The following is a 27500-nucleotide window of genomic DNA, read 5'->3' as shown; positions in this document are numbered from 1 at the left end:
CGTCCTGGATCCACATTAGGCAGCTGCCTCTTCACAGCTCATCACAGGAGGACGCACAGCACTGGATACCCCCCCCCCCCCACCCTTCCCCCCTCATCATCTCCCCCCGCCTTCCCCCCTCATCATCACCCCCTGCCTTCCCCCCTCATCATCACCCCCCGTCTTCCCCCCTCATCATCACCCCCTGCCTTCCCCCCTCATCATCACCCCCCGCCTTCCCCCCTCATCATCACCCCCCGCCTTCCCCCCTCATCATCACCCCCTGCCTTCCCCCCTCATCATCACCCCCTGCCTTCCCCCCTCATCATCCCCCCCCGCCTTCCCCCCTCATCATCACCCCCTGCCTTCCCCCCTCATCATCACCCCCCGCCTTCCCCCCTCATCATCACCCCCTGCCTTCCCCCCTCATCATCACCCCCTGCCTTCCCCCCTCATCATCACCCCCTGCCTTCCCCCCTCATCATCACCCCCTGCCTTCCCCCCTCATCATCACCCCCTGCCTTCCCCCCTCATCATCACCCCCTGCCTTCCCCCCTCATCATCACCCCCTGCCTTCCCCCCTCATCATCCCCCCCCGCCTTCCCCCCTCATCTCATCACCCCCTGCCTTCCCCCCTCATCATCACCCCCCGCCTTCCCCCCTCATCATCACCCCCTGCCTTCCCCCCTCATCATCACCCCCTGCCTTCCCCCCTCATCATCACCCCCTGCCTTCCCCCCTCATCATCATCCCCATCCCACACACACACAGTCGTTTTCCTCTACAGTCGGCCTCAGTGAATGACCTTGTGGTCAGAGTGTCCGCCCTGAGATTGGGAGGTTGGGGGTTATCAAAAATAAAGAAGGGTCCGCACTCAAAACTATGTTGATGCTCTTTATTTCATAACGGTGGACAGACCTGACTAAACTCTGAAGAAGGCAGAGCCGAGACACATCTGTCAGAGCTTGTTACAGTACAAATGTGGCTACCACCATTTTAAAAGCACAGCTATTCCACTAATACCAGAGATTAAAATATGTTTAATTCACATTCAACTCCATCTGTATGCTGCAGATACTGCTGCACTTCACACATATTCCCTATGCATCCATAATTGAATATCCATCGTTTTTCAGAATCTTTTTCAATATGTCATATAAGATCTTCTTTCTCTCTACAAAAGCAGCATAATAAAGTGGTGTTTCTACGAGAAGCAGTAAAATGCTACTTTCACTGGTGGAGAGAGAGAGAGAGAGAGAGAGAGATTACTAATAGTAACATTTGAGCATGCTTGAGTAGCTCAGCTAACAGACTGGTGTCAGAGAAAGAGGTGTATAACGTCCCCCATAGCTGTATACCCTATTCATGTTCATGGGCTGGCCTGGAAGGAAATAAAGCCTCTCTCTCTCGACTGCAATTCCCTGCAGCATTGTGAAAAATGCATGTCGTTGTATGTTTGCACAACATCTGTGTCACAGTGTACGTGTGTGTGTGTGTGTGTGTGTGTGTGTGTGTGTGTGTGCGTGCGTGTGAGTGTGTGTGTGTGTGTGCGTGTGTGCGTGTGTGTGTGTGTGTGTGTGTGTGTGTGTGCATGCATGCGTGTGTCAGGTTCGCTTAAAAGCCATCAGAGCAAACAAAGCCTCAGATTCTTAACTGTGCAAATCCCCCACGTTAACCTAACCCTAACCCCCGAGCGCTGTGAACACTGCTGCCCTGAGTAGTGGACAGAGCGGCCACAGACAGAGCGCCCACAGACAGAGCACTCACAGACAGAGCGCCCACAGACAGAGCGCTCACAGACAGAGCGGCCACAGACAGAGCGGCCACAGACAGAGCGCCCACAGACAGAGCGCTCACAGACAGAGCGGCCACAGACAGAGCGCCCACAGACAGACAGAGCGGCCACAGACAGAGCGCTCACAGATAGAGCGCCCACAGATAGAGCGCCCACAGACAGAGCGCCCACAGACAGAGCGGCCACAGACAGAGCGCTCACAGATAGAGCGCCCACAGATAGAGCGCCCACAGATAGAGCGCCCACAGACAGAGCGCTCACAGATAGAGCGCCCACAGATAGAGCGCCCACAGACAGAGCGCCCACAGACAGAGCGCCCACAGACAGACAGAGCGCCCACAGACAGAGCGCCCACAGACAGAGCGCCCACATACAGAGCGCCCACAGACAGAGCGCCCACATACAGAGCGCCCACATACAGAGCGCCCACAGACAGAGCGCCCACAGACAGACAGAGCGCCCACAGACAGAGCGCCCACAGACAGAGCGCTCACAAACATCGTCCACAGACCTAGACTGCTGTACGCAGAGATACAGTAGCCCTGCTGAAGTCGTCATCATCAAAATTATCATCACTGTCAAAATCTCGACAGTGTGATCATCCCTTCCTGGCGCCAGAGCAGCAGAACCATGGCGACTGCGGTCGTATTTAAGGAAGTGTTTGAGCGAGTTCTGTCCAGACAAACCCAGCAGTGACGTGCGCTGATTTCGGTTGCTGGTTACAGTATAAACCAGCAGATAGTCCTGATGTTACCTTACTGTACATAGGAGTGTATGAGGCCTGTGAGGTGTAGAAATATAATCGAATACATGTATGTGTGGGTGTGCTAGTGTGTGTTTGTGTGTGTGTGTGTGTGTGTGTGTGTGTGTGTGCATTCACATACGCACACACACACACACATGCGTGCACACACACACACACACTTGCACGCACACACACACACACACACACACACACACACACACACACACACACACATTTCACTTTGGTCAAGTGCCAAGTGTTAAGACAGCAAACTAACCCATTGCTGTCATTGGTCATTAAAACTCAATCTCTCTCTCTCTCTCTCTCTCTCTCTCTCTTCCTCTCTGTCTATCTCTCTCTCTCTCTGTCGCTCTCTCTCTCCTCTCTCTCTCTCTCTGCCGTGTGAATGCACTACTGGTACGTCTCTGGCAGGAGGACATTGGAGACTGTTACTCCGGTCTCTAACGCAGACTGACGGTGTTGTTTGGTTCTGCTGGAGAACAAAGGAGCAGTCAGTCAGAAGCCTGTGATGACCGACCGGGACAATGAAGCATGGAGGCTCTGGAGAGACTCTGGAGAGACTCTAGAGAGACAGGCCACACAATGAAGCATGGAGGCTCTGGAGAGACTCTGGAGAGACTCTAGAGAGACAGGCCACACAATGAAGCATGGAGGCTCTGGAGAGACTCTGGAGAGACTCTAGAGAGACAGGCCACACAATGAAGCATGGAGGCTCTGGAGAGACTCTGGAGAGACTCTGGAGAGACAGGCCACACAATGAAGCATGGAGGCTCTGGAGAGACTCTGGAGAGACTCTGGAGAGACAGGCCACACAATGAAGCATGGAGGCTCTGGAGAGACTCTGGAGAGACTCTGGAGAGACAGGCCACACAATGAAGCATGGAGGCTCTGGAGAGACTCTGGAGAGACTCTGGAGAGACTCTGGAGAGACTCTGGAGAGACAGGCCACACAATGAAGCATGGAGGCTCTGGAGAGACAGGCCACTCATATCGTCTTTGTGTTTGAGTATACTGCAATGTCAGATATGAGATGTCTTTATACAAAGGCCTGATCATGCAACCTGATTACTTGTGCCGCCTTGAGGCATGCAAGTAGGGTGTTCACTGCTGTCTGTCTGTGTGTGTGTGTGTGTGTGTGTGTGTGTGTGTGTGTGTGTGTGTGTGTGTGTGTGTGTGTGTGTGTGTGTGTGTGTGTGTGTGTGCGTGCGTGCGTGCGTGCGTGTGTGACTGGGTGTGTATGTGGGTGGATGAATATCTTGTTTGCGCCATAGCTTGAAAACAAATAACCCTATGACGTTCATACATATATTCCACCCAATATATATATATATTTTACAGCGAATATCTTAGTTAATACAAGATTGACTGATTTAGGAAAGCAGTTTCAGATTTGTTTGTTTATATGTGTGATTTTTATTCCCTTTCATGATTGCTCTCGAGTAGCTGGAGGAAGAGAAACCTCCTCTAGAGAAGCACAGAGAAGCGTTAGGAACCCGTCTACAGCGCCTGACAGCTGCAATGTAATGTGTGGTTCTGGTGTAATGTGTGGTCCTGGTGTAATGTGTGGTTCTGGTGTAATGTGTGGTTCTGGTGTAATGTGTGGTCCTGGTCTAGTGTGTGGTCCTGGTGTAATGTGTGGTTCTGGTGTAATGTGTGGTTCTGGTCTAATGTGTGGTTCTGGTCTAATGTGTGGTTCTGTTCTAATGTGTTGTTGTGGTGTAATGTGTGGTCCTGGTCTAATGTGTGGTTCTGGTGTAATGTGTGGTTCTGGTGTAATGTGTGGTCCTGGTCTAGTGTGTGGTTCTGGTGTAATGTGTGGTTCTGGTGTAATGTGTGGTTCTGGTGTAATGTGTGGTCCTGGTCTAGTGTGTGGTTCTGGTGTAATGTGTGGTCCTGGTCTAGTGTGTGGTTCTGGTGTAATGTGTGGTTCTGGTGTAATGTGTGGTTCTGGTCTAATGTGTGGTTCTGGTCTAATGTGTGGTTCTGTTCTAATGTGTTGTTGTGGTGTAATGTGTGGTCCTGGTCTAGTGTGTGGTTCTGGTGTAATGTGTGGTTCTGGTGTAATGTGTGGTCCTGGTCTAGTGTGTGGTCCTGGTCTAATGTGTGGTTCTGGTGTAATGTGTGGTTCTGGTGTAATGTGTGGTCCTGGTCTAGTGTGTGGTTCTGGTGTAATGTGTGGTTCTGGTGTAATGTGTGGTCCTGGTCTAGTGTGTGGTTCTGGTGTAATGTGTGGTTCTGGTGTAATGTGTGGTCCTGGTCTAGTGTGTGGTTCTGGTGTAATGTGTGGTCCTGGTCTAGTGTGTGGTTCTGGTGTAATGTGTGGTTCTGGTGTAATGTGTGGTTCTGGTGTAATGTGTGGTCCTGGTCTAGTGTGTGGTTCTGGTGTAATGTGTGGTTCTGGTGTAATGTGTGGTTCTGGTGTAATGTGTGGTCCTGGTCTAGTGTGTGGTTCTGGTGTAATGTGTGGTCCTGGTCTAGTGTGTGGTTCTGGTGTAATGTGTGGTTCTGGTGTAATGTGTGGTTCTGGTCTAATGTGTGGTTCTGGTCTAATGTGTGGTTCTGTTCTAATGTGTTGTTGTGGTGTAATGTGTGGTCCTGGTCTAATGTGTGGTTCTGGTGTAATGTGTGGTCCTGGTCTAGTGTGTGGTTCTGGTGTAATGTGTGGTTCTGGTGTAATGTGTGGTCCTGGTCTAGTGTGTGGTTCTGGTGTAATGTGTGGTTCTGGTGTAATGTGTGGTCCTGGTCTAGTGTGTGGTTCTGGTGTAATGTGTGGTTCTGGTGTAATGTGTGGTCCTGGTCTAGTGTGTGGTTCTGGTGTAATGTGTGGTTCTGGTGTAATGTGTGGTTCTGGTGTAATGTGTGGTCAACACACGGTAGTATTGACCATTGGACTGAACCCCAAATCAACCCAGTCATACTGAGGACTTGGGAAAGATGGAGGCTGACTGAAGCAAACCCAGCAGACTAACTCTAACCCCCACTAAAAATACATTTATAATCTCTGTCCCACATACAGTATGAAACATTCCTCCACCCCTAGATAGTCGTGCTGTTTAGTAAATAGCACATAGAGCTGTTTAGTACATACAGTACCACATAGAGCTGTTTAGTACATAGCACATAGAGCTGTTTAGTACATACAGTACCACATAGAGCTGTTTAGTACATAGCACATAGAGCTGTTTAGTACATACTAAGTAGAGCTGTTTAGTACATACCACATAGAGCTGTTTAGTACATACTAAGTAGAGCTGTTTAGTTCATACCACTTAGAGCTGTTTAGTACATACCACATAGAGCTGTTTAGTACATACTAAGAAGAGCTGTTTAGTACATACCACATAGAGCTGTTTAGTACATAGCACATAGAGCTGTTTAGTACATACCACATAGAGCTGTTTAGTACATAGCACATAGAGCTGTTTAGTACATACCACATAGAGCTGTTTAGTACATAGCACATAGAGCTGTTTAGTACATACCACATAGAGCTGTTTAGTACATACTAAGTAGAGCTGTTTAGTACATACTAAGTAGAGCTGTTTAGTACATACCACATAGAGCTGTTTCCAGAGGAGGGCCCATTCCTGCAGAGTGGAGGTCACCTCTGTAACAATCGGGTCCTCAAATGGCACCACCGTCTCATACTGCCTGTAGACACACACACGCACACGCACACGCACACACACACACACGCACACGCACACACAGATTGTTAAACACCAGCAACATACAAACACACACACACGCACCCTTAACCAACAGTGACAACAAAACTGGATGAATACATGTTGAATGCTGAGTCACGCTGCTAAAGGCTGTGTGTGTACTGTGTGTGTGTGTGTGTGTGTGCGCGTGTGTGTGTGTGTGTGCGTGCGTGGGTGAGTGTGTGTGTGTCCTTTATAAGACGTCTGACATTCTCTAAACGTTACAGTAAGAACCCAACCATCTTTCTTTCTAATGGCGAAATATAACATTCAGCAGCCATTTGGTTTAGAGATGTGTTTTTCCCAGAGCTGAGGCTCACGCACACTACGGTCTCCTGGAGCAGGAGAGACACACTACGGTCTCCCGGAGCAGGACAGACACGCTACGGTCTCCTGGAGCAGGAGAGACACGCTACAGTCTCCCGGAGCAGGAGAGACACGCTACGGTCTCCTGGAGCAGGAGAGACACGCTACGGCCCCCCAGAGCAGGAGAGACGTTGATTGTTTTTCACCGTGGTAGTTTTCACGTTATGAAATTCGTAAGAGCGCTTCAGTCATCAGCTCATTCAAGTGCATGTATTTCATAACGTGGAAACTACCACGGTGAAAAACCATCAGAATCCGGTAATTATGAGTTTGTTATTCCAGTAGTGTATTCTGACTGTTATTTCTGACTATTTCTAATCTTGAAGTGTTATTTCTATAACGAACGTGTACTATATGGTTTATGGATACTTCCGCATTCTCCCACCCTGATTGTGACGTAAGAGCGACATGGCCGCCGCGTGAATAAGGTCAGTTATCCAACATGTGAGAGGGATCCTGTTGGCTCTATACAGCACTGACAACCATCTAGGAGAGACTGTAGGGCTGGTCTCTCATGTGGGCCCTGAGGGAGTGTTTATGACACGCGCGCACACACACACACACACACACACACACACACACACACACACACACACACACACACACACACACACACACACACACACACACACACACACACACACACAAACTCCTTATAGAAGAAGCTGTTGACCTACTTCAGCATTATAGTACACATCCTTGTAAAATGAATGCCACCACTTCAAAATGATCAATTAAAACTAAATACATGTTCTCTCTCCTATTTTCCCATAAGGCCATAGTGGAAACAGTCATTTGCTTCTCTGTGCATTTAATTAAAATGCTTATGCAAATGTGAACACCCAGAATGTGATTAACCAGAGCTAAAATGAAGCTTTCAACAATTCTGTAAATGTATTAAAATATGTATTTCGGGGGCGGGCAGCCTCAGCTATGTGATGTAGCTGTGCGTCGTCCCTGGTGTTGTCCTGTAGTGATGGGGAAACCGTGACAACAGGGTCCTGTGGTCCACCGTGTCCAAGGCAGCTGTCAGGTCTTGGAGCACCCTACCCTACCCTACCCTGCCCTACTCTACCCTGCCCTGCCCTGCCCTTCCCTACCCTGCCCTGCCCTACTCTACCCTGCCCTGCCCTACCCTGCCCTACCCTGCCCTACACTACCCTACCCTGCCCTGCCCTGCCCTGCCCTGCCCTGCCCTGCCCTGCCCTGCCCTGCCCTGCCCTGCCCTGCCCTACTCTACCTACCCTACCCTACGTACCCTACCCTGCCCTACCCTGCCCTGCCCTGCTCTGCTCTGCTCTGCCCATCCCTGCCCTGCCCTGCCCTGCCCTGCCCTGCCCTACCTACCCTACCCTACCCTACCCTGCCCTGCCCTGCCCTGCCCTGCCTACCCTGCCCTGCCCTGCCCTGCCCTGCCCTGCCCTGCCCTGCCCTACCCTACCCTGCCCTGCCCTGCCCTACCCTATCCTGCCCTATCCTGCCCTGCCCTGCCCTGCCTACCATGCCCTGCCCTGCCCTACCTACCCTGCCATACTCTACCTACCCTACCCTACGTACCCTACCCTACCCTTCCCTTCCCTTCCCTGCCCTACCCTACCCTGCACTGCCCATCCCTGCCCTGCCCTGCCCTACCTACCCTACCCTGCCCTGCCCTGCCCTGCCCTGCCTACCCTGCCCTGCCCTGCCCTGCCCTGCCCTGCCCTGCCTACCCTGCCCTACCTACCCTACCCTACCCTACCCTACCCTACCCTACCCTACCCTGCCCTGCCCTACTCTACCCTACCCTACGTACCCTACCCTGCCCTGCCCTGCCCTGCCCTGCCCTACCTACCCTACCCTACCCTACCCTACCCTACCCTACCCTACCCTACCCTGCCTACCCTGCCCTGCCCTGCCCTGCCCTGCCTACCCTACCCTACCCTGCCCTGCCTACCCTACCCTACCCTACCCTGCCTACCCTACCCTACCCTACCCTGCCCTGCCCTGCCCTGCCCTGCCCTGCCTACCCTGCCCTACCTACCCTACCCTACCCTGCCCTGCCCTACCTACCCTACCCTACCCTACCCTACCCTGCCCTGCCCTGCCCTGCCCTACCCTACCCTACCCTATCCTATCCTATCCTGCCCTGCCCTGCCCTGCCCTAACCTGCCCTGCCCTGCCCTGCCCTGCCCTGCCCTGCCTACCCTGCCCTGCCCTGCCCTACCTACCCTGCCCTGCCCTACCCTACCCTACCCTACCTACCCTACCCTACCCTGCCCTGCGCTGCGCTGCGCTGCCCTGCCCTGCCCTGCCCTGCCCTGCCCTGCCCTACCCTACCCTGCCTTACCCTGTCCATTTTTCAGCGAATGTTTTAAGGAGGCTATACCGCGCTTTAAACCGTAAAGGAAAAAGTTATTTCTGTTCATAACTGTATGTTAAATAAATGCATTTCATAGGTTGTCACAGAAACACATAAAGGTGTTGCTTACCAGAAAGATAACTGCTGCTTCTGGAGTCAGGACCATGGACAGGGCAAGGCTGACACCAGTGCTATTTGGACAGTTAATCTATAATGGCATACTGTCGTTTATTTAGGCTGTAATTCATTCCAAATAAAAGCAGTGGGCATGATGCCATGCAGTCAATCTACAGCTACAGGGAACCAAAAAATAGCCGAGGGTTATAACCAGTATTAAGATATAGACTAGGCCCGAGGCTCTATCTTAATGAATGATATGAACTGACAGCAGTGGGTGAAAGACATTGATGAGTGTGGGCTACTGTAGGCTAGTAGGCCTAGCTACTAATGGGCCAGGCCGATCGCCCAATACATTTGATATTTACTACACATCTTCTATTAAATTATCATTTTGATTTTTTTTTTTACTCCCAGCAAGATTAATTCTGGCTAAAACTTGAGATAGAAAGAGAACCTCATGATAAGAAAATAGCTGACATTTTGTATTCATTACTTTCTTGTGGAAAAATTTCTAAATTCCTAATCATATACCCAGTGTCCCTGATTTCAATCATCTGCCAGTTAAATCACATGGATTAGATGTTGTAAGACCAGAGATGTTTCTTAGTTGTTGTTATTGCCAGGCTGTTAGACACTGGCTTGATGTTGATATTGCTCAATGATCAGCATGCCTTATCCATTTTGTCTCACAGTTGGGGAGACAGCTGTCATTTTGGACACACTTTAAGCAGTAAAATATATCCAAATTGTTCCCAACTGCTATAGGAAGGATACATGGTGAAAAATAGTTTTTTACAAAGTGTTAATGTCCCTGTGGTCTCCCCTAGCAAATAATTTAAAAAAAAACTTTAGCAGGTCTTCAGACAAAGTTAAGAGGATACAACAAAAAATAAATAATAACTAGGGCTGCGAGCAGCAGTGAGCGGGCCCTCGCACCCCACGCGTGTCGGGGTGCGGCGCCGTTAAAGGGTGTGCTATTTCGGTGTCCTGTGCTGAGAGAAACTTCCTGTCACCAGTAGGTGGCGTTCTAAGTGTGACTCAATACCGACACATAGATGTGTTCAGGACGGTACCTTGATGAAGTGTGAGAAATGTTGTGTAAATCGGACAAAGTATGTAGGAGTTATGAGGACTTCCTGTAAGCAGTAGGTGGCGCTATAATTATGACTCAATGCTGACGCACAGATGTGTTCAGGATGCGACCTTCATCAACCCTGAGCAATTTGGAGTAAATCGGATAACGTATGTAGAAGTTGTGAGGACTTCCTGTTTCACCAGTAGGTGGCGCTGTAGGTATGACGCAATACTGACTTACAGAAGTGTTCAAGATGCGACCTTCATCAAGCATGAGCAATTTGGAGTAAATCGGATAACATATGTAGGAGTTATGAGTACTTCCTGTTTCACCAGTAGGTGGCGCTGTAAGTGTGACTCAATACCGACACATAGATGGGTTCAGAAGGCGACCTTCATGAAGCGTCAGCAATTTGGTGCAAATCGGATGATGTTTGCAGGAGTTATGAGGACTTCCTGTTTCACCAATAGGTGGCGCTATAAGTATGACGCAATACTGACACATAGATGTGTTCAGGACAGAACCGTCATGAAGCGTGAGCTATATCGGACAAATTGGATAATGTATGGAGGAGTTATGAGGACTTCCTGTTTCACCAATAGGTGGCGCTATAAGTATGACGCAATACTGACACATAGATGTGCTCAGGACAGAACCGTCATGAAGCGTGAGATATATCGGACAAATTGGATAATGTATGGAGGAGTTATGAGGACTTCGTGTTTTATGGCGAAATGTCAAACTTTGGCGGGGCGCCACCGCAAGGGTGTTTGGTGAAAACTCAATTTTTTTGATAACTTTTGATCACAAAGGTCTTAAGATGAAGCTGACCGGATATGAAGTTGATCGGATGAAATCTGTAGGAGGAGTTCGTTAAAGTACGAGGCATGGAAATGGTAAAAACAAGGGGAAAATGGCACATTAAGAGCAAAATGGCGGACTCCCTGTTGCATGTTGGGTATAGCTCCAAGTGACATTTTAGTGTGTCTCGATGAAATACATATGCCCTCTGAATTTCGTTCGACTACATCAAACTGAAAGGTGGGGCTCGCCATTTTAAATTTTCAAGGGGGCGCTCTTGAGCCGTTTTGCCACGCCCATTTCCGTCACCCATGAAATATCTAAGTTTCACCGGGACTGATGAATCTGCAAAGTTTCATCCGTTTTCATCGATGCTTAGGCCGCCAAAAAGACATTTGTTTGGGGAGAAGAAGGAGAAGAAGGAGAAGGAGAATAATAATCCTTCGAATTTCAATAGGGCCTCGCACCGCCAGTGCTCGGGCCCTAATAATAATAATAATAATAATACGGTATGATTGAGATTGTGAAGGCTACATAGAGCTATTGTGATGTATTTCTGTGCCAGACAGCAGGACACTCACCCTGGATTGGTCACCACTGCCTTCTTCAGATGAACATAGCTGCCGGGGAAGATTCCCTGTGGAGACAGAAGAGAAGAATATTCACTAGACGGTCTGTAATTGTGTTTATACCAGGGATCCAAGGGGGAGAGTTGTTCTGTGGAAATAATTGATTTATTTGTTAGGCTACTGAATGCCTGGCTGTGTTCCATTTCCCAATGTAGATCTGGTCTGTTTATACAATGGGTAGTTCCAACCGCCCATTGTGATTGGCTAAGAGGCATTGGGAGCTGTGGTATTCTGTATAACCACACACATGTGACCACATAACAATTCATTTTTAGTATTAATGTGCCGCTAAACACAGCCACATGGGGGATCCCTTTATGGTGAAAGTTTTTGGAAAAAGCCTTGGCAATGCCAATGGCCATCATCAAAAATTACTTGAATTACTTTTATATATTGAAATACATATTTACTGTATTGCCAGACCTGGGGCCTCATTTATCATTGAGGTACGCCTTCTTTTACATGGTCTTTTTCGCGAGTTCAGGCGTACGCCATTTGCCCCCCCCACATTGCGATTTATCAAGCCGTAAGGGCGAAAATTTAGTCGCCTTTCTCCGCGCTTTTGTAGGACACCTCTCCAGTTGGCGTACCGATTTACACGGTGTTCTACGCCCTTCTTGAACACAGGGGGAACTGGCGACGCCGGTGGTGCGTCGGTGAATTACTATGTTTGACGGAGAGAATAAGAGCGACAGTTCATGAACGCACAATCATGTAGGCTACTAGGCCAATTCAGCACAAACATATATCGCAATGCAAGATTAGACGTGTCCTCTAACCGGCTCATTCATGCTCCGATATGGATTTGTTCCCCAAAACGGAACCTATGCGCTGTCCCAAACCTTTCCGCGCTATATGTCACACACCTAATGCAGGCACTCCATCAAACGGCAATAATTGACCAATAAGATTGTCATTAATATGTGATCATGTGGACCTGTTTGCTCTTTGGTAAGCATATAAATGACAGTCCTCCTGTGCGTAATGCGAGCCTAAATGAATCCGGCGCTACTCGGCCTACTAGCCGAGATAGAACTCCAAAGAGGTGACGGCGATGGCGACTGCACCCACATAAGGGCACCATCAATGAATGAATACGTCTATGTGAATCGCTAAAATGTGCACACTAGAAATACCCAAATCATATGTGACGCCGACATGCTCATCCCAAGTGTAGTGGCACGGTGGCCTGGCTCCACGCATGACTTATTCATCCTGGCGCACAGCAGGGTAGGGCTAGACTGGAGGCAGGCGCTGCGCGTGACGGCTGGCTTATTGGTGTGTGCATAGCCAAGATACATATTCTTTGTCTTATTTACTTTTAATCTTTATTAGCATTTTCCATCCATACAACGACAATACAATAAAACATAAAAACCTACAATAACAGCTTATGGGTACATCCATCCATGCAGCTTTTTTTTCTTACTCAAATATGACAATTTTAATATTAGTGGTATCATCACACTTCCTTCTATAATCCATCCATTTTACCCATCTCCCTTCAAACTTTCCTTCCTGCATCCTCAATGCATGCGTGAACCTCTCCCTAACATACATCTCCTCCACAACACCCAGCCACTGCTCCTTGGTTGGGCGTTCCACCTTATACCAAGCCCTCGTTATTGTCTTATTACTAGCAACCAATAGTACTTTCACTAGGTATCTGTCCCCTCCTTGTACATCATCCCGTGTTATGTTTGCCAAGATATATATTCAAAGCTGATAAGAAGGTGGAGGCACTGGAGGTCGTGGCGCTGGAGGTTGCAACTCGCGGGGGCATGACCGTCAGGTCCAGGACCACTGCAGACTCCCCCTGCTCTGAGTCCCACCCCACGTCAGAGTCTGGAGAAACAATTTCAATCATTTTCTTTGAGTTTGTCTGTGAACTTGATTATGCATTAAACATTTCATTGTGCAGCCATATTCATTTGATATGTTTTTCTGTTGGCAGTCAAATAAATGCTGTGATTTACCGGGTGATTTAGATGAGTATTAATCTCCCATGGGGGACAATGTCTAATGTGGTCCAACATTATGAAGTGATCATCTGGGGTTATTGTTACATGTTTGTGGTCCTAAATCAATCATAGCCGGCCACATGATGTTGGGAATGTTTGCTTCACTCGCAGCCACATGTTACAGTAGGCTATGTCCGTGTATGCCCAATCCTAGATGCACAACACGTAGCTAAAGTAGGCTACTAAGCTGTAGGAGCAAACAGACAAACGTAGGCGATTTATACCTTCCGAAGAGGATTGCCTTCCTCACGTGGACCTCACCAACTAGCACATGCACCTCCGTCTCCGAAAAGTTCCTCTTCTTTGCTCTTCGTTCCATGTTTCATTGTCCCGCCTGGGTGCTCCACGCTACCTTTTTAAGCCGGTTCCTTCCGGGAAACCACGTTTGTCCACTCACGGTTGTGACCATATATGGTTGGATTAGGGCGTGGAGGGGGCGGAACACGGGGCGCGTGCGCGTACGCTCCCTTCCCCGCCCGTCTCGGATTTACCGTGCAGAAAAGGGCATACGACATTTTTGATAGATCCGAAAAGCGTGTAAATATTCTCGTCGTACGCTACATTGTGCATTTTCCGCGTTTTCGTCGTACGCCCTCTTTTACACCAGAATTTACACGCTCTTTGATAAATGAGGCCCCTGGTGATTGTTTTTTTGCCATAACATCAACGGACACCAGTGACCACTCGGTGAGTTTCCTCTCTTTGAAAACGAGAGTTTATGGTGTTTTTGAGGGATTTTGTCTATGCACCTATGGATCCACTGAGTGTGTTAGCAGTGATGGGCTATATCTCGAGAGTGCACCTTTTGACAAAACTTTGATATTGGCCATTGTATATGATCATGAATAACCTTATAACATGTCTTATAATACTAAATGCAATGAGAACTCACTTCCTTTTTACGAAGCATTGCATTGATGTTGAGTGGCAGCCATGCTAATTTGGTAGTATGCATATTAAGTAGAATGTCAAAAAGATGATGTGTTAAGCAATTAGACCTCACTTCCTGTTTACGCAGCATTGCGTTGACATTGAGTGGCGGACATGTTAATTTGTGCCCACTGACTCTTATTGTCCCCTAATACAGAACCTGATAACATTAATGAGGCAATCTGTAAACTCTTAGTTTCTTTCCCTCGTGAGTGAAATCTGACACCACTGCTCTCTGCGCTCTCTCTCACTCTCTCTGCCCATCAGCCAAAAACCATGTCTCTCCACAGAGGAGCGGTTCTGCCAGCTATGCAAGGAAGACAGGGTTGACACAGCTGCACCTTCACACTGAACGCACAAAACTGCAGCCAGTTCCCACTAAATATTTCAAAATTCAAATACAAACATCCTAATTTTGACAACATAGACAATGTACATAAAATCCCAATCCCAATAGAGCTGCAGTCCAGCAGCAGAGTAGACGCATGTCTACCTTCCACACTACTCTAACATTCATCAGTTATGGAATCATAAGACTCATGAGCTACTATCATTTGTTTTTACTATTATATTATATACTTTATTACTTAATGGTATTATACAGTTGCACCACCTTGTGCTGTGAGAGAGTGAGAGGGAGAGAGAGAGAGAGGGAGAGAGAGAGAGGGAGAGAGAGAGAGAGGGGGAGGGAGAGAGAGAGAGAGGGAGAGAGAGAGAGAGAGAGAGAGAGAGAAAGAGAGAGAGAGAGAGAGAGAGAGAGAAAGAGAGAGAGAGAGAAAGAGAGAGAGAGAGAGGGAGAGAGAGAGAGAGAAAGAGAGAGAGAGAGAGAGAGAGAGAGAGGGAGAGAGGAGAGAAAGAGAGAGAGAGAAAGAGAGAGAGAGAGAGAGAGAGAGAGAGAGAGAGAGAGAGAGAGAGCAACCAGCAGTTTCTGAGTTTCTGACCTGTCTTCTTTTTTAGCACACTAGAGAGAGAGATTCCAGGGGGAACCATTTCACCAATAAAATCAAAAGCATGTTTGTTTGAGAGGGTTCTCCTGCAGTCTCCCCAGAGGTGCACTTGTTTTCATGTCCTATTCCTGGTGGTCCAGTTGGCCGGGTAGAAGAACACCACTGCTTCTTTTTCTTTTCCATTCCATCTTTTCTCTCTTTTTTTTTTTTTTTTAAACAGATGCATTATTCAGTCACCTTGGTTGCACGGATGCAAGCAACTCCAACCTCCATCAATCCTTTATGAGGGCTCAGGAGTCAGGCCAAAAACCTGACCCTTACAGTCCAACTGGACATCTCTGAGGTGGGATGGTAAGTTCCACTCTTCCTCATCTGAATATACTGATCTGTAAGTCCCGATAATACTTAGCTAAGCTTCCTTTACTGGGCCTTGGGACAGTTGTTTACATGAGTCCTCAGACTGGAAGATGAGAAAAGGGATATTAGAGCTTATCAAGGAACTATGACTCCAGAAGGTTATTCAGTGACAGTCAGTTACAACCCACAGGCCAGAGAGACTCTGCCTCTATCTATAAAGATGATGGCGTTGGACTTTTTGGACAAGAAGTAATCTAAATTCTAGTGCAGCGTTTGATAAATACCAGGATATCTGCTGAGTAAGAGATGTGAAGCTGGTTCTTTAATATCCAGTCCTGTACCGTCCACACAGGAGGCCTGAATGAACCACAGCACCACCCTGCAGTAAGGCTAGCCAGGCCAAACCCAGCTACACACACATCCTAGGACCAGGAATAATGTGTTCAAAATAGCAATCTAGGAACACAGTGACATGCTACAGTATCAAGACAACTCCCTCCATTCTATTCTCACATTCAAACAGAGTATAGAAGAAAGGCTTAATTGCAGCATGTGAGAGTGAAGGAATGTGTTATAGGCCTATAATTTAGAAAAATGGCTATACATGGTTATGACCATCTTGGCGAAAGTAGTGATTCTGTCATTGTTGTGCTGCTGTAGATCTATCTGTCATTCTCTTAGTGACAATGTGAACACAATGTTATTGTGTTTTGTCATTCACTATTGTAAGAATTAGAGAATGTGCACATCACTCACTTGCCAATCAAATAATGGTACACAGCTGAGATCGACCCACAGAACCCCTGCATGCTGGGATCAACCCACAGAACCCCTGCATGATGGGATCGACCCACAGAACCCCTGCATGATGGGATCGACCCACAGAACCCCTGCATGATGGGATCAACCCACAGAACCCCTGCATGATGGGATCGACCCACAGAACCCCTGCATGCTGGGATCGACCCACAGAACCCCTGCATGATGGGATCAACCCACAGAACCCCTGCATGATGGGATCGACCCACAGAACCCCTGCATGATGGGATCAACCCACAGAACCCCTGCATGATGGGATCAACCCACAGAACCCCTGCATGATGGGATCGACCCACAGAACCCCTGCATGATGGGATCAACCCACAGAACCCCTGCATGATGGGATCGACCCACAGAACCCCTGCATGATGGGATCGACCCACAGTACCCCTGCATGCCAAATCCAAGTATCGGACATTAGACCAAGGGATCATCTTTTTGTTCCAGGCTTTCAAACCATGCATGACCCTTGATCTTGATCTTGAATGCACTAATTGATGTCTTGATGTTTGTATATTTGTGTTAATGAGGTTTGTTATGTTTTGTTAATGTCTGTTCTTGGACCCCAGGAAGACTAGGTTGTCGTTCAGGCGTCAGCTAATGGGGATCCTTTTAATAAACAAATAAACAAATAAACCCTAGCATACACTCAAGAGACTAGTCAGTGCAGTAGACCTGTACTATGGCTGAGACCCCTCTCTCTACAAGGCTGTTAAATAGCTGTGAAACTGTTCAATGATGAGCTGAATACTTTGATAACATAATAATAGTGATGATCCTGCTGCATCCTGAGCTCCGTGTTACAGATCAGAGGATGAGATCTTCCACACTCAGGAGCATAAAGCCTCCTCCTCCTCCTCAGTTGAACCCTCTGAAAAGAGCTTGGGACCCGGGACACAATGGAGCTTTTCACCAGCACACCGCCCAGACGGGGGTACAAAGAGAGAGCAGAACTAAGAGAAGAACACAGGGAGGACCAAATAAAGTGGTACACCTCGAAAAAAAAAGAGGTGCAGAAACTAGACGCTGTTTGAATGAGACACGTGCAGAATAACTCTCTCCCTCCCCTCTCTCTTCCTAGCTCCCTCCCTCCACTCATCCCTCCCTCCACTCATCCCTCTCTCCACTCATCCCTCTCTCCACTCATCCCTCTCTCCACTCCCCCTGCCTGCTGGCCTCCTGGTCTGCCTGGTCAGTGGACATATGCAGGCGTGGACACGCATGAGAGAGCAGAGACACAGAGAGGAAGGACAGAGGATGCAGCTTCAACCTCCAGGCTATAAGAGACAAGACAGCTCTGTCCCTCTATCCTCCTCTGCCTGCTCCTCTCTCTCTCTCTCTCTCTCTCTCTCTCTCTCTCCTCTCCCTTTCTCTCCTCTCCCTTTCTCTCTCTCTCTCTCTCTCTCTCTCTCCTCTCCCTTTCTCTCTCTCTCTCTCTCCCTGGATGGGGGGCAGGGTTAGGGGTGGATGGGGGGCAGGCAGGCAGAGTGTCCAGGGGTTAAACAGTCCCTTCCTCACATCCAGGGTCACCTTTCCCTCCTCCTTAATCTCCCCTTGATCATCGGTGGAAAACTGATCAGAGACCAGCACTGATGACCAACCTCTGGCTGCTCCCTGTCAAGGTCACCTCTCCAGAGCCTGAGACCATGTGGCATCGCTGGCACCACATGTTGCTATCGAGGATGTAATCAAATGATACTAGTCCAAACATGGACCCTAAGACCATGAGGAGCATCCTGGAGGTCTGATGGCACCTTTTGGGCTAACTGTGTACCTGATCAGGAGATTGTGCTACTCAGACGTAAACACTCCCGCCAGGACAGACCTCAGACGGTTCATCCATTCATCCATGCTGGGAAGAGAGAATCCTTAAATGTCACCAAGGTTTTGAACCCTCTTAATTTATCTATGGACACGGGCCTCCAGCATGCTCTCCTGTATGGTATCATGGTCCTACTGAAGAGCAGGTTCTCTGCTACATCAACTGGGCTTTGTGTTTGAAAGGTCAGGGGAAGGAATAAAACTATCCAGCCGTCCTCGCTCGGCTGAACTTTACTCAAATAAAGGAGGATTGTTTGGAAATGTCATTGGAGGTATTCAGATCTTTCACTAATCAGAGGCAAGAACGTACATTATTCATCCAGCTAATGTGACCCATAGATAGAACACCTCAGTTCTTAAGACTATAGTGAATAAATAGATGGGTGAGGGAGTAAAAGAAGAGAGAGAAGAGACACATTAAACAGAAAGAAAGAGAAAGACATGGAGAGGGACCCTAACCCAAGAAAACATGGAGAGGGACAGAGAGACAGATATAGTTTTGACAGTTTATTAGGAGCTGTCCACCTGCTCATTGATGGGCAGAACCCTACCCCACCCTCACCCTAACCCTACCCCTACCCCTAACCTACCCTAACCCCTAACCCCTAACCCTAACCCTAACCCTAGCCCTAGCCCTAACAGCCTGCTCCTCCAGACAGCAGACCATGTGGCTGAACTGGATATCTACTAAAGCGTGTGCAGTAGACATGGTGAAGAGGTTTAGTTGTTGTTCGACCAAACATTAAATGGTCAAGACGTTGTGATCTAAGCGAGTTTGATCATGGTGTGATTGTTGGTGCCAGATGTGTTGATCTTAGTGTAACCGAGTGAATGGTGAGTCCTCGTAAACCCTGGTGGAGTGAGCGTAGTCCTCCGACGTCATGGTAGCGAGTAGCTGGTGAACCTCACTGCCCTAGGACTGTATAAAGGATGTGCTAACGACCCTGCCCATAGGGATATCTCTCTTGGCATAGTTGTTAGCACATCCGACTTGCAAGCATAAGATTGCAGGTTCACTTCCCGCGCTGGACATTCCCTTAACATGGACGAACGAGAAACACAACCCAGACGAGAGTGCCACCGCTACACTAGCATCTCAGAAACTACCGTTACACTAGCATCTCAGAAACTACCGTTACACTAGCATCTCAGAAATCTCAGAAACTACCGTTACACTAGCATCCCAGAAACTACCGTTACACTAGCATCTCAGAAACTACCGTTACACTAGCATCTCAGGAACTACCGTTACACCAGCATCTCAGAAACTACCGTTACACTAGCATCTCAGAAACTACCGTCACACTAGCATCTCAGAAACTACCGTCACACTAGCATCTCAGAAACTACTGTTACACTAGCATCTCAGAAACTACCGTTACACTAGCATCTCAGAAACTACCGTTACACTAGCATCTCAGAAACTACCGTCACACTAGCATCTCAGAAACCCACTTTTCATGAGGGTGTGGGTCAGAGAATGGTCAGACTCATTCAAGAGAGAGAGATAGAGAGAGGGAGAGAGAGAGAGAGAGAGAGAGAGAGGGAGGGAGAGAGAGAGGGAGGGAAAGAGAGAGAAAGAGAGAGAGAGAGAGAGAGAGAGAGAGCAGCTGCTAGCTTGGAGAACATGGCCCCACAATGCTCCTTTATTTCACTATCCCAGCAGTTTGTGATCAGTCTTCTTTTTAGAGGTTTAACTCAACTCAACTCAAACTTTATAGAGTACATTTAAAAATGACTGTGGTCGACCAAAGTGCTGTACCGTTAGGTGAAAAAAATTACAACAATAACACTACAAGACTCAACAATAAACACAAGCACAACGATACCCACAAAGACAACAATACACACACTAGCCTGGGAGTCATGCTCAACTAGAATTGAAGGCCGCGGAGAAAAAGTGGGTCTTCAATAAAGATTTAAAAACCTTGAGGGTCTGGGTGGATCTGATGTGGAGGGGCAAGATGTTCCAGAGCCGAGGGGCAGCCGCCACAAAGGCTCGGTCACCTCTGGTCTTTAAATTGTAAAAAATTTATAGGCTGGTCATTATAGTGTGGAGTCTAATTGAAGTTCAGCTCAATGTTCAGTAATAATAAGCAAATTTCAAATGAACATTGAAAATAAAGGCATAGTAATGAAGGAGACCTGGATCATTCACACCTTGGACATTTGATATCCAGCTCCTCAAAAGTGTCAGACCAGATTAATCTAATTCCTGTCCTCAAAGGGGTCAAAGTTACTCTTCAACTACAATCCCATTCCTATTCATACATGATACAACTAATCAATGTGTTATTGTAGAGTCAATTCCAATCCAGATATTAGCAAGTTATATTAGGTGAACCCAGCACAGCTCCAACTGGTGAAGTGTGTGTAATCTCAAAGTTGCTGAGTCTGTTCAGACTCCAGCTATAGAGAGAAGCTACTACTTTGAAGTGCCAAAGCCCAGCAGTTAGGAAATGAAAGTTAAGGAGGTCATCTCCTCAAGAGCTCCTAGACAGCATGAGAGGCAGAATGAGAAAGGCTTACCTTGATGGAGGGTTTCCTGGTGGAAAATCCTCTGTACCATCCTGGAAGAAAACAGAAAGACTGATGTTTAGGAGAGGCTTGAAAACACTCTCAGGGTGAAAAAGTTGGACTGGCATTCCATACAAAATACATTTTGTCATCCACTAGTACTGGCTCGTTTGATAAAGGTCACTGCATATATGTAAAAACATCAACATATTTGTTCCCATAGACAGATTGAGCTCTAACACGAAAATGCTTCAGTGAAGCCAAAACATGTCCTTCTTGACTGCTGCCCAATGCATGAGCCTATTCACACATGCTTTAAATGGGCAGTTGAGGAGACTATCGTCAAATCGCCCAACCCTGATGTAGGCTATGGGAAACACTGCATAAAAACATGGGGGCATCTGAAGTAGATGGACAATGTGAGCTAGAAGATTCAGGTTTAGCAAGAAAACAGGTCTTTTATTTTGCTGCCTGCGAGTTTGAGTTAGTTTGACAGCTGTCCTGACTCCGCGGTCCCCCCTCACCTAACGTTAGACATCTAACATGATACATTTATTAGGATAAGCCCCTTGAGGTGAAAAAAGGAGGGGGTAAAAGGAAGAAAGAAACATTGAATATTGACTATTTATTGATGTATTTACTGTATGAACCTTATGAACTCTACACCCACAGGGCTAGACCTGCAACGTACAGTACAGTCACACGTTATTAGAACGTACTGTACAGTCACACGTGATTAGAACATACAACGTCTTCAAATTTCACAACAATCGCGTCTTGTGTGTGATGTCAGACTTTACTACTCAAGACAATAGACCTCAGCTGGTGGAGCTGAGCCCAACCTTTCATCTGGAGTCATTGGCACCACTGTAACAGGTGTCACTGTTCCCATAGTCGCGCTCATCAGTATACACTGTAGTACACACTGTAGCTTCCACCCTCATCTGCCCACGCTGGGTTTGACCTCTGACCTCGGATCCTCTGACTTGCCAATGCATGACCATCTCTCATGAACATGACTTCAGCCAGAACTCGGTTACACAAGCATTAGCCAACCATTTTATTGAGTTGAGGTTAGATAAAGGCTCTAGCTTTGTCCACACACCTCCCTCACCCCCTCTCTCCCTCCAGTCACAGGTGTGTCCCCAGCCCTCTCTCCCTCCAGTCACAGGTGTGTCCCCAGCCCTCTCTCCCTCCACTCACAGGTGTGTCCCCAGCCCTCTCTCCCTCCACTCACAGGTGGGTCCCCAGCCCTCTCTCCCTCCACTCACAGGTGTGTCCCCAGCCCTCTCTCCCTCCAGTCACAGGTGTGTCCCCAGCCCTCTCTCCCTCCAGTCACAGGTGTGTCCCCAGCCCTTGGGGCGTGGCCGGGGGGAGCAGCCCTGTTAGGAGCTCTCAGACCAGCAGGGACTCCACACCTGACCTGAGGGCCAGGGCCCCGCACCACTACACACTCTCCCAGCGCAGAGCACACACACACACCCATAACACACACACACACACCCGCACACACACACACACCCGCACACACACACACACACACACCCGCAAACACACACACACACACACACACACACACACACACACACCCGCACGCACACACACACACACACACACACACCCGCACACACACACACACACACACACACACCCGCACACACACACACACACACACACGTGCACGCACACGCACACACACACACACACACACATAGCACACACATTACACGCACACAACCACTGTATAATATTACTGGCTCAGCACTGAAGGAACCACAGCTCCAGCCTGATAATATAAATGATGATATATGATGATGAAGGCTCAGACGATGATGAGAGCGGGTGTGATGTCAGAGCTGGTGTGATGTCAGAGCTGGTGTGATGTCAGACTTACCGTCACATTTCTCCAGGACCTGCACGGTCTCCCCCACCTCCAGAGGAAGACCCTGAGCCACGGAGCCACGGAAGCTGCAGATCACTGAGGAACAGAGAGAGAGAGACCATCTTTATGAGATCCTGAGATGAGCACAAATACCAACAGATGGTACCAGCAAGGGAATGATCTCCACCACCACATGGACACCATGACCCAGGAGGCTGATGGAGTCCTGCTGCTCAGGCGCTCACTGGACCCAGGACTCACTAACCAAACGGTCCCATACGCTCCATTAATATCACAGGTAGGGCTTCCCAGTATACAGTAACTCAGTCAGGGCTATGCCAGCCCAGTATTCATTATCTATCTTTCTTTCTTTCTTTCTTTCTTTCTTTCTTTCTTTCTTTCTTTCTTTCTGTTCAGCTCACAGTGGAGACAGGAACTGTTTCTCTCGTCATGGTTCCACGTTCATCTGAAGTGCTGGAAGACTAAAACAACTACAATCAACTGAGTGACTGTTCCATGGATGCAGTAGCAGGTCATTTTATACAGTTAATACTCTCATATCCCAACACTAGTCTTTCACCCCCTTTCCCTCTCAATGTTGCTTCTGCCTCTTTGTGTGGACTTGAGTCTGGGTTGCAGTATGCCTGCAGGGTAGTAGGCTGGTTTAACCACTAGGTGGCAGTGTGCCTGTCAGAAGGCAGGAGGCCATGGAACTCTATGCAGCACAGATACCACTGAGTCTGGTTCAGATCCACCTTTCATGTTTCATACTAACATTACGTTACTCATCTACAGTACCATGTGTCTGAGTCCAGACCAGGAGGACGTCCTAGTGGTCAGCTGGCAACGGCGTTACCTCATCACAACACGGTTCCAAACCACCTCTGCTACACCAACAGCACAAAATGCCCAGGTCTTCCTTAAGCATAATGTACCTGGGTGGGAGAGCTGGGCGATGGTCCAAGGTTTTGGATTTGCATACTGTCCACTTCTCTTCTACTTAGTAAAGTGAGCAGCTGATTATTATTAACAAGCTGAAACTAATGTTCTAATGTTCTGAGTTCTGCTTAGTTCATAACAGAACGCAGCCCCGCTAAACAGCTACAGGGACTGAACCCAAACACGTTCTGAAGCAGAGGAGAATTTTCAGCTGGACAAAGAACAACATTTTTGAAAAGAGAGATTTTCAGTGGCCTCGTTATCTCTAGACTGTGCTGCATGGTGTAACCCCACTCGTACGTATACAACACACACACAGTATGAAGTTTTACTGTGCCTGCAACATACAGTACCATGTGGTAGAGACTGTTATTAAAGGTGTTTAACCTCTGTGGGAAAGTAGTGTGGTGGTTATTAATATTGAGAATCATGGACAGTGAATTCTTAAATTGGACATTATTATTAGACCCACAATCCACAAACAGGTCTAAATGCATGACAGACACAATATACTACATACTAGTATTTCAGCTTTGCATACTGGATATGAGAGGAGCCTTAGTACACTGACTGAAGACCCAAACTGTCTGGACCAATTGGAACGTGTGGTTTGGGGAGGAAGTGTTGGCTGGACAGGAAGGGGAAGTGAGCAGCGTGTTTAGTGGACAGGAAGGGGAAGTGAGCAGCGTGTTTAGTGAAGTCTCTCTGGTTCCTCCTGGACAGGAAGGGGAAGTGAGCAGCGTGTTTAGTGGACAGGAAGGGGAAGTGAGCAGCGTGTTTAGTGGACAGGAAGGGGAAGTGAACAGCATGTTTAGTGGACAGGAAGGGGAAGTGAGCGTCGTGTTTACTGGACAGGAAGGGGAAGTGAGCAGCATGTTTAGTGAGGTCTCTCTGGTTCCTCCTGGACAGGAAGGGGAAGTGAGCAGCGTGTTTAGTGGACAGGAAGGGGAAGTGAGCGGCGTGTTTAGTGGACAGGAAGGGGAAGTGAGCGGCGTGTTTACTGGACAGGAAGGGGAAGTGAGCAGCATGTTTAGTGAGGTCTCTCTGGTTCCTCCTGGACAGGAAGGGGAAGTGAGCAGCATGTTTAGTGGACAGGAAGGGGAAGTGAGCGGCGTGTTTAGTGGACAGGAAGGGGAAGTGAGCAGCGTGTTTAGTGAAGTCTCTCTGGTTTCTCCTGCCAGCCTGGGCACGGCGCCACCGTCAACAGACCGGATGGGCGGAGCGCCGGAGGGAGTAGAACTGAGCCCCACAGCGTATCCGCTACGCAGCGAGGGAGGAGGACAGGGAGAGGGAGAGAGCTGAGAGAGGGAGGGAAGGGGGGATGGAGGGATGGAGGGATGGCAGAAAGGAGTAAGCTGGAGGATAGAGGCAGAGAGGGAGGAGATGAGGAAGAAAGGAGGTGGGGGGGGGGGACTGTCCTATTAATACATCCATGGAACAGTCCCTGTGTTTCAGGACACAGCTCTGCTCTGGGACAGTCCCTGTGGACCAGGAGGACACAGCTCTGCTTTGGGACAGTCCCTGTGGACCAGGAGGACACAGCTCTGCTCTGGGACAGTCCCTGTGGACCATGAGGATACAGCTCTGCTCTGGGACAGTCCCTGTGGACCAGGAGGACACAGCTCTGCTCTGGGACAGTCCCTGTGGACCAGGAGGACACAGCTCTGCTCTGGGACAGTCCCTGTGTTTCAGGACACAGCTCTGCTCTGGGCAAGTCCCTGTGGACCAGGAGGACACAGCTCTGCTCTGGGACAGTCCCTGCGGACCAGGAGGATACAGCTCTGCTCTGGGACAGTCCCTGTGGACCAGGAGGACAAAGCTCTGCTCTGGGACAGTCCCTGTGGACCAGGAGGACACAGCTCTGCTCTGGGACAGTCCCTGTGTTTCAGGACACAGCTCTGCTCTGGGCAAGTCCCTGTGGACCAGGAGGACACAGCTCTGCTCTGGGACAGTCCCTGTGTTTCAGGACACAGCTCTGCTCTGGGCAAGTCCCTGTGGACCAGGACGACACAGCTCTGCTCTGGGACAGTCCCTGCGGACCAGGAGGACACAGCTCTGCTCTGGGACAGTCCCTGTGGACCAGGAGGACACAGCTCTGCTCTGAAACAGTCCCTGTGGACCAGGAGGACACAGCTCTGCTCTGGGACAGTCCCTGTGGACCAGGAGGACACAGCTCTGCTCTGGGACAGTGGCAGGGTAGTAAAGAGAGCCAGGAGGAGACTAGTTCTCCTGGGGTGGTCAGTTCCCTTTTCTTGGTTGGATATGTGAATCTAACACAGCTGAGGGCAGATTTGGTAATGACTAGCTACAAAGAAGGACAGGTTCTGATTGGTCAGATATTTGATACGTCCCAGTCAGAGGGGCGGTGCAGTGCATCGCTAGGGTTGGACATCTGTTGGTTCAGCCCTGAATGTTTTTTGTCCAGCCCCGGACCTTTTGACACCCAAAACCTGAGAGAAAAATATCATTAATTTAATGGAGCAGTGAGTAACCTAGTAACCTAGCCGACTAAAGGGCTGTAGGTTGCAATCAGACGATCCTATGGTGACAGACGGACAGTTCCACAGATCTCCATACATGACGTGCGTCTGTCTGTCCGTGTGTGTAAGTTCCTAACATGAGATTTACCCCAACCAGCAGAGGGCAGTAGAGATTGCTCATAAACCAAGTAAGCACCACTTACTTCACCACCTGGGTGTGGTTTTATAAGAGTTCCTTCTCATGCTTTTTCTCTCATAGTCAAACCATGTCCCTTGGTTTTCTCTTTTCTAGATGTCTTATTCACTTTGAGAAGGCCAGCTTATTTGCACCTTTATGAAATATGATATTTATATAATTTAAAGCCATTTCCACACCTTCTTTATTTGTGTTATATTGTTTTCAGAAAAGGTTGTTAGTTTATACATATTGCTGGATTTAGATCCTGCTTAGCGTACATTTGTCATTACCATGGATCTGCAGTCCATCTGTATGTCTTGATTTAGTTTGTACAGCTCTCTCTCTCTCTCTCTCTCTCTCTCTCTCTTTCTCTCTCTCTTTGTGGCTGTAGAAAGTGTGTCACTGTACAGAAGGTCAGGCCATAGGCAGAGAGGTTTAACATAAGCCATCAAATGCACTCTGTGTTAATCCATGTGGAGCTACTAACAGACACCACAGTCTCTCAAAGCCAGCCTTGCCATGTAGGTTAGCTGTGCTAGCTAAGTTGCTACTGTAGTATCACCTCACTATGAGCTGCTAGCATCACATTTTTACACAAGCTAGGTGAGTTGGCTGGGCTGCTACTAGGCTTCCTACCAACGGTGTAGCATAGCTTGTAGCTAAGCTGCCAGCAATGATCACTTCTCTATGTAGGTAATCAGGGCTAACTGAGTGCTAGAGCTAGCGCTGTCCTTAACTATAGATCACCTGGGCGAGCTGACAGAGCTAACGTTGAACTGAAACATCCATCCTGCCACTGCAGTCTCTGGTTGTTGTGCTCTCGGCCAAACAGTGAGGGGATTAGTGTGTGTGTGTGTGTGTGTGTGTGTGTGTGTGTGTGTGTGTGTGTGTGTGTGCGCGCACGAGTGTGTAGATGTGTGTGTGTGTGTGTGTGTGTGCGCGCACGCGTGTGTAGATGTGTGTGTGTGTGTGTGTGTGTGTGTGTGTGTGTGCACGTGTGTAGATGTGTGTGTGTGTGTGCATGTGTGCGCGT

General features: G+C 48.5%; 1 protein-coding gene across 1 annotated transcript in view; it reads right to left on the bottom strand.

The window, feature by feature from the left end:
- Positions 1-27500, bottom strand: part of dock3 (dedicator of cytokinesis 3) — a gene marked incomplete at both ends in the record, with an annotated part of 136964 nt that overhangs the window by 83729 nt on the left and 25735 nt on the right. The window contains 4 exons of the mRNA XM_084445786.1: positions 6095-6191; positions 11529-11584; positions 21001-21041; positions 22883-22966. Of these exons, the coding sequence (XP_084301912.1) occupies positions 6095-6191; positions 11529-11584; positions 21001-21041; positions 22883-22966 (278 nt within the window). The remainder of the gene's footprint in view (positions 1-6094; positions 6192-11528; positions 11585-21000; positions 21042-22882; positions 22967-27500) is intronic.

This window comes from Borostomias antarcticus, assembly GCF_949987555.1.
Source record: "Borostomias antarcticus genome assembly, chromosome: 11".
Taxonomy (NCBI): domain Eukaryota; kingdom Metazoa; phylum Chordata; class Actinopteri; order Stomiiformes; family Stomiidae; genus Borostomias; species Borostomias antarcticus.
Note: the sequence above shows the minus strand (reverse complement) of the source record. Positions and strands in the feature narration are given on the sequence as shown.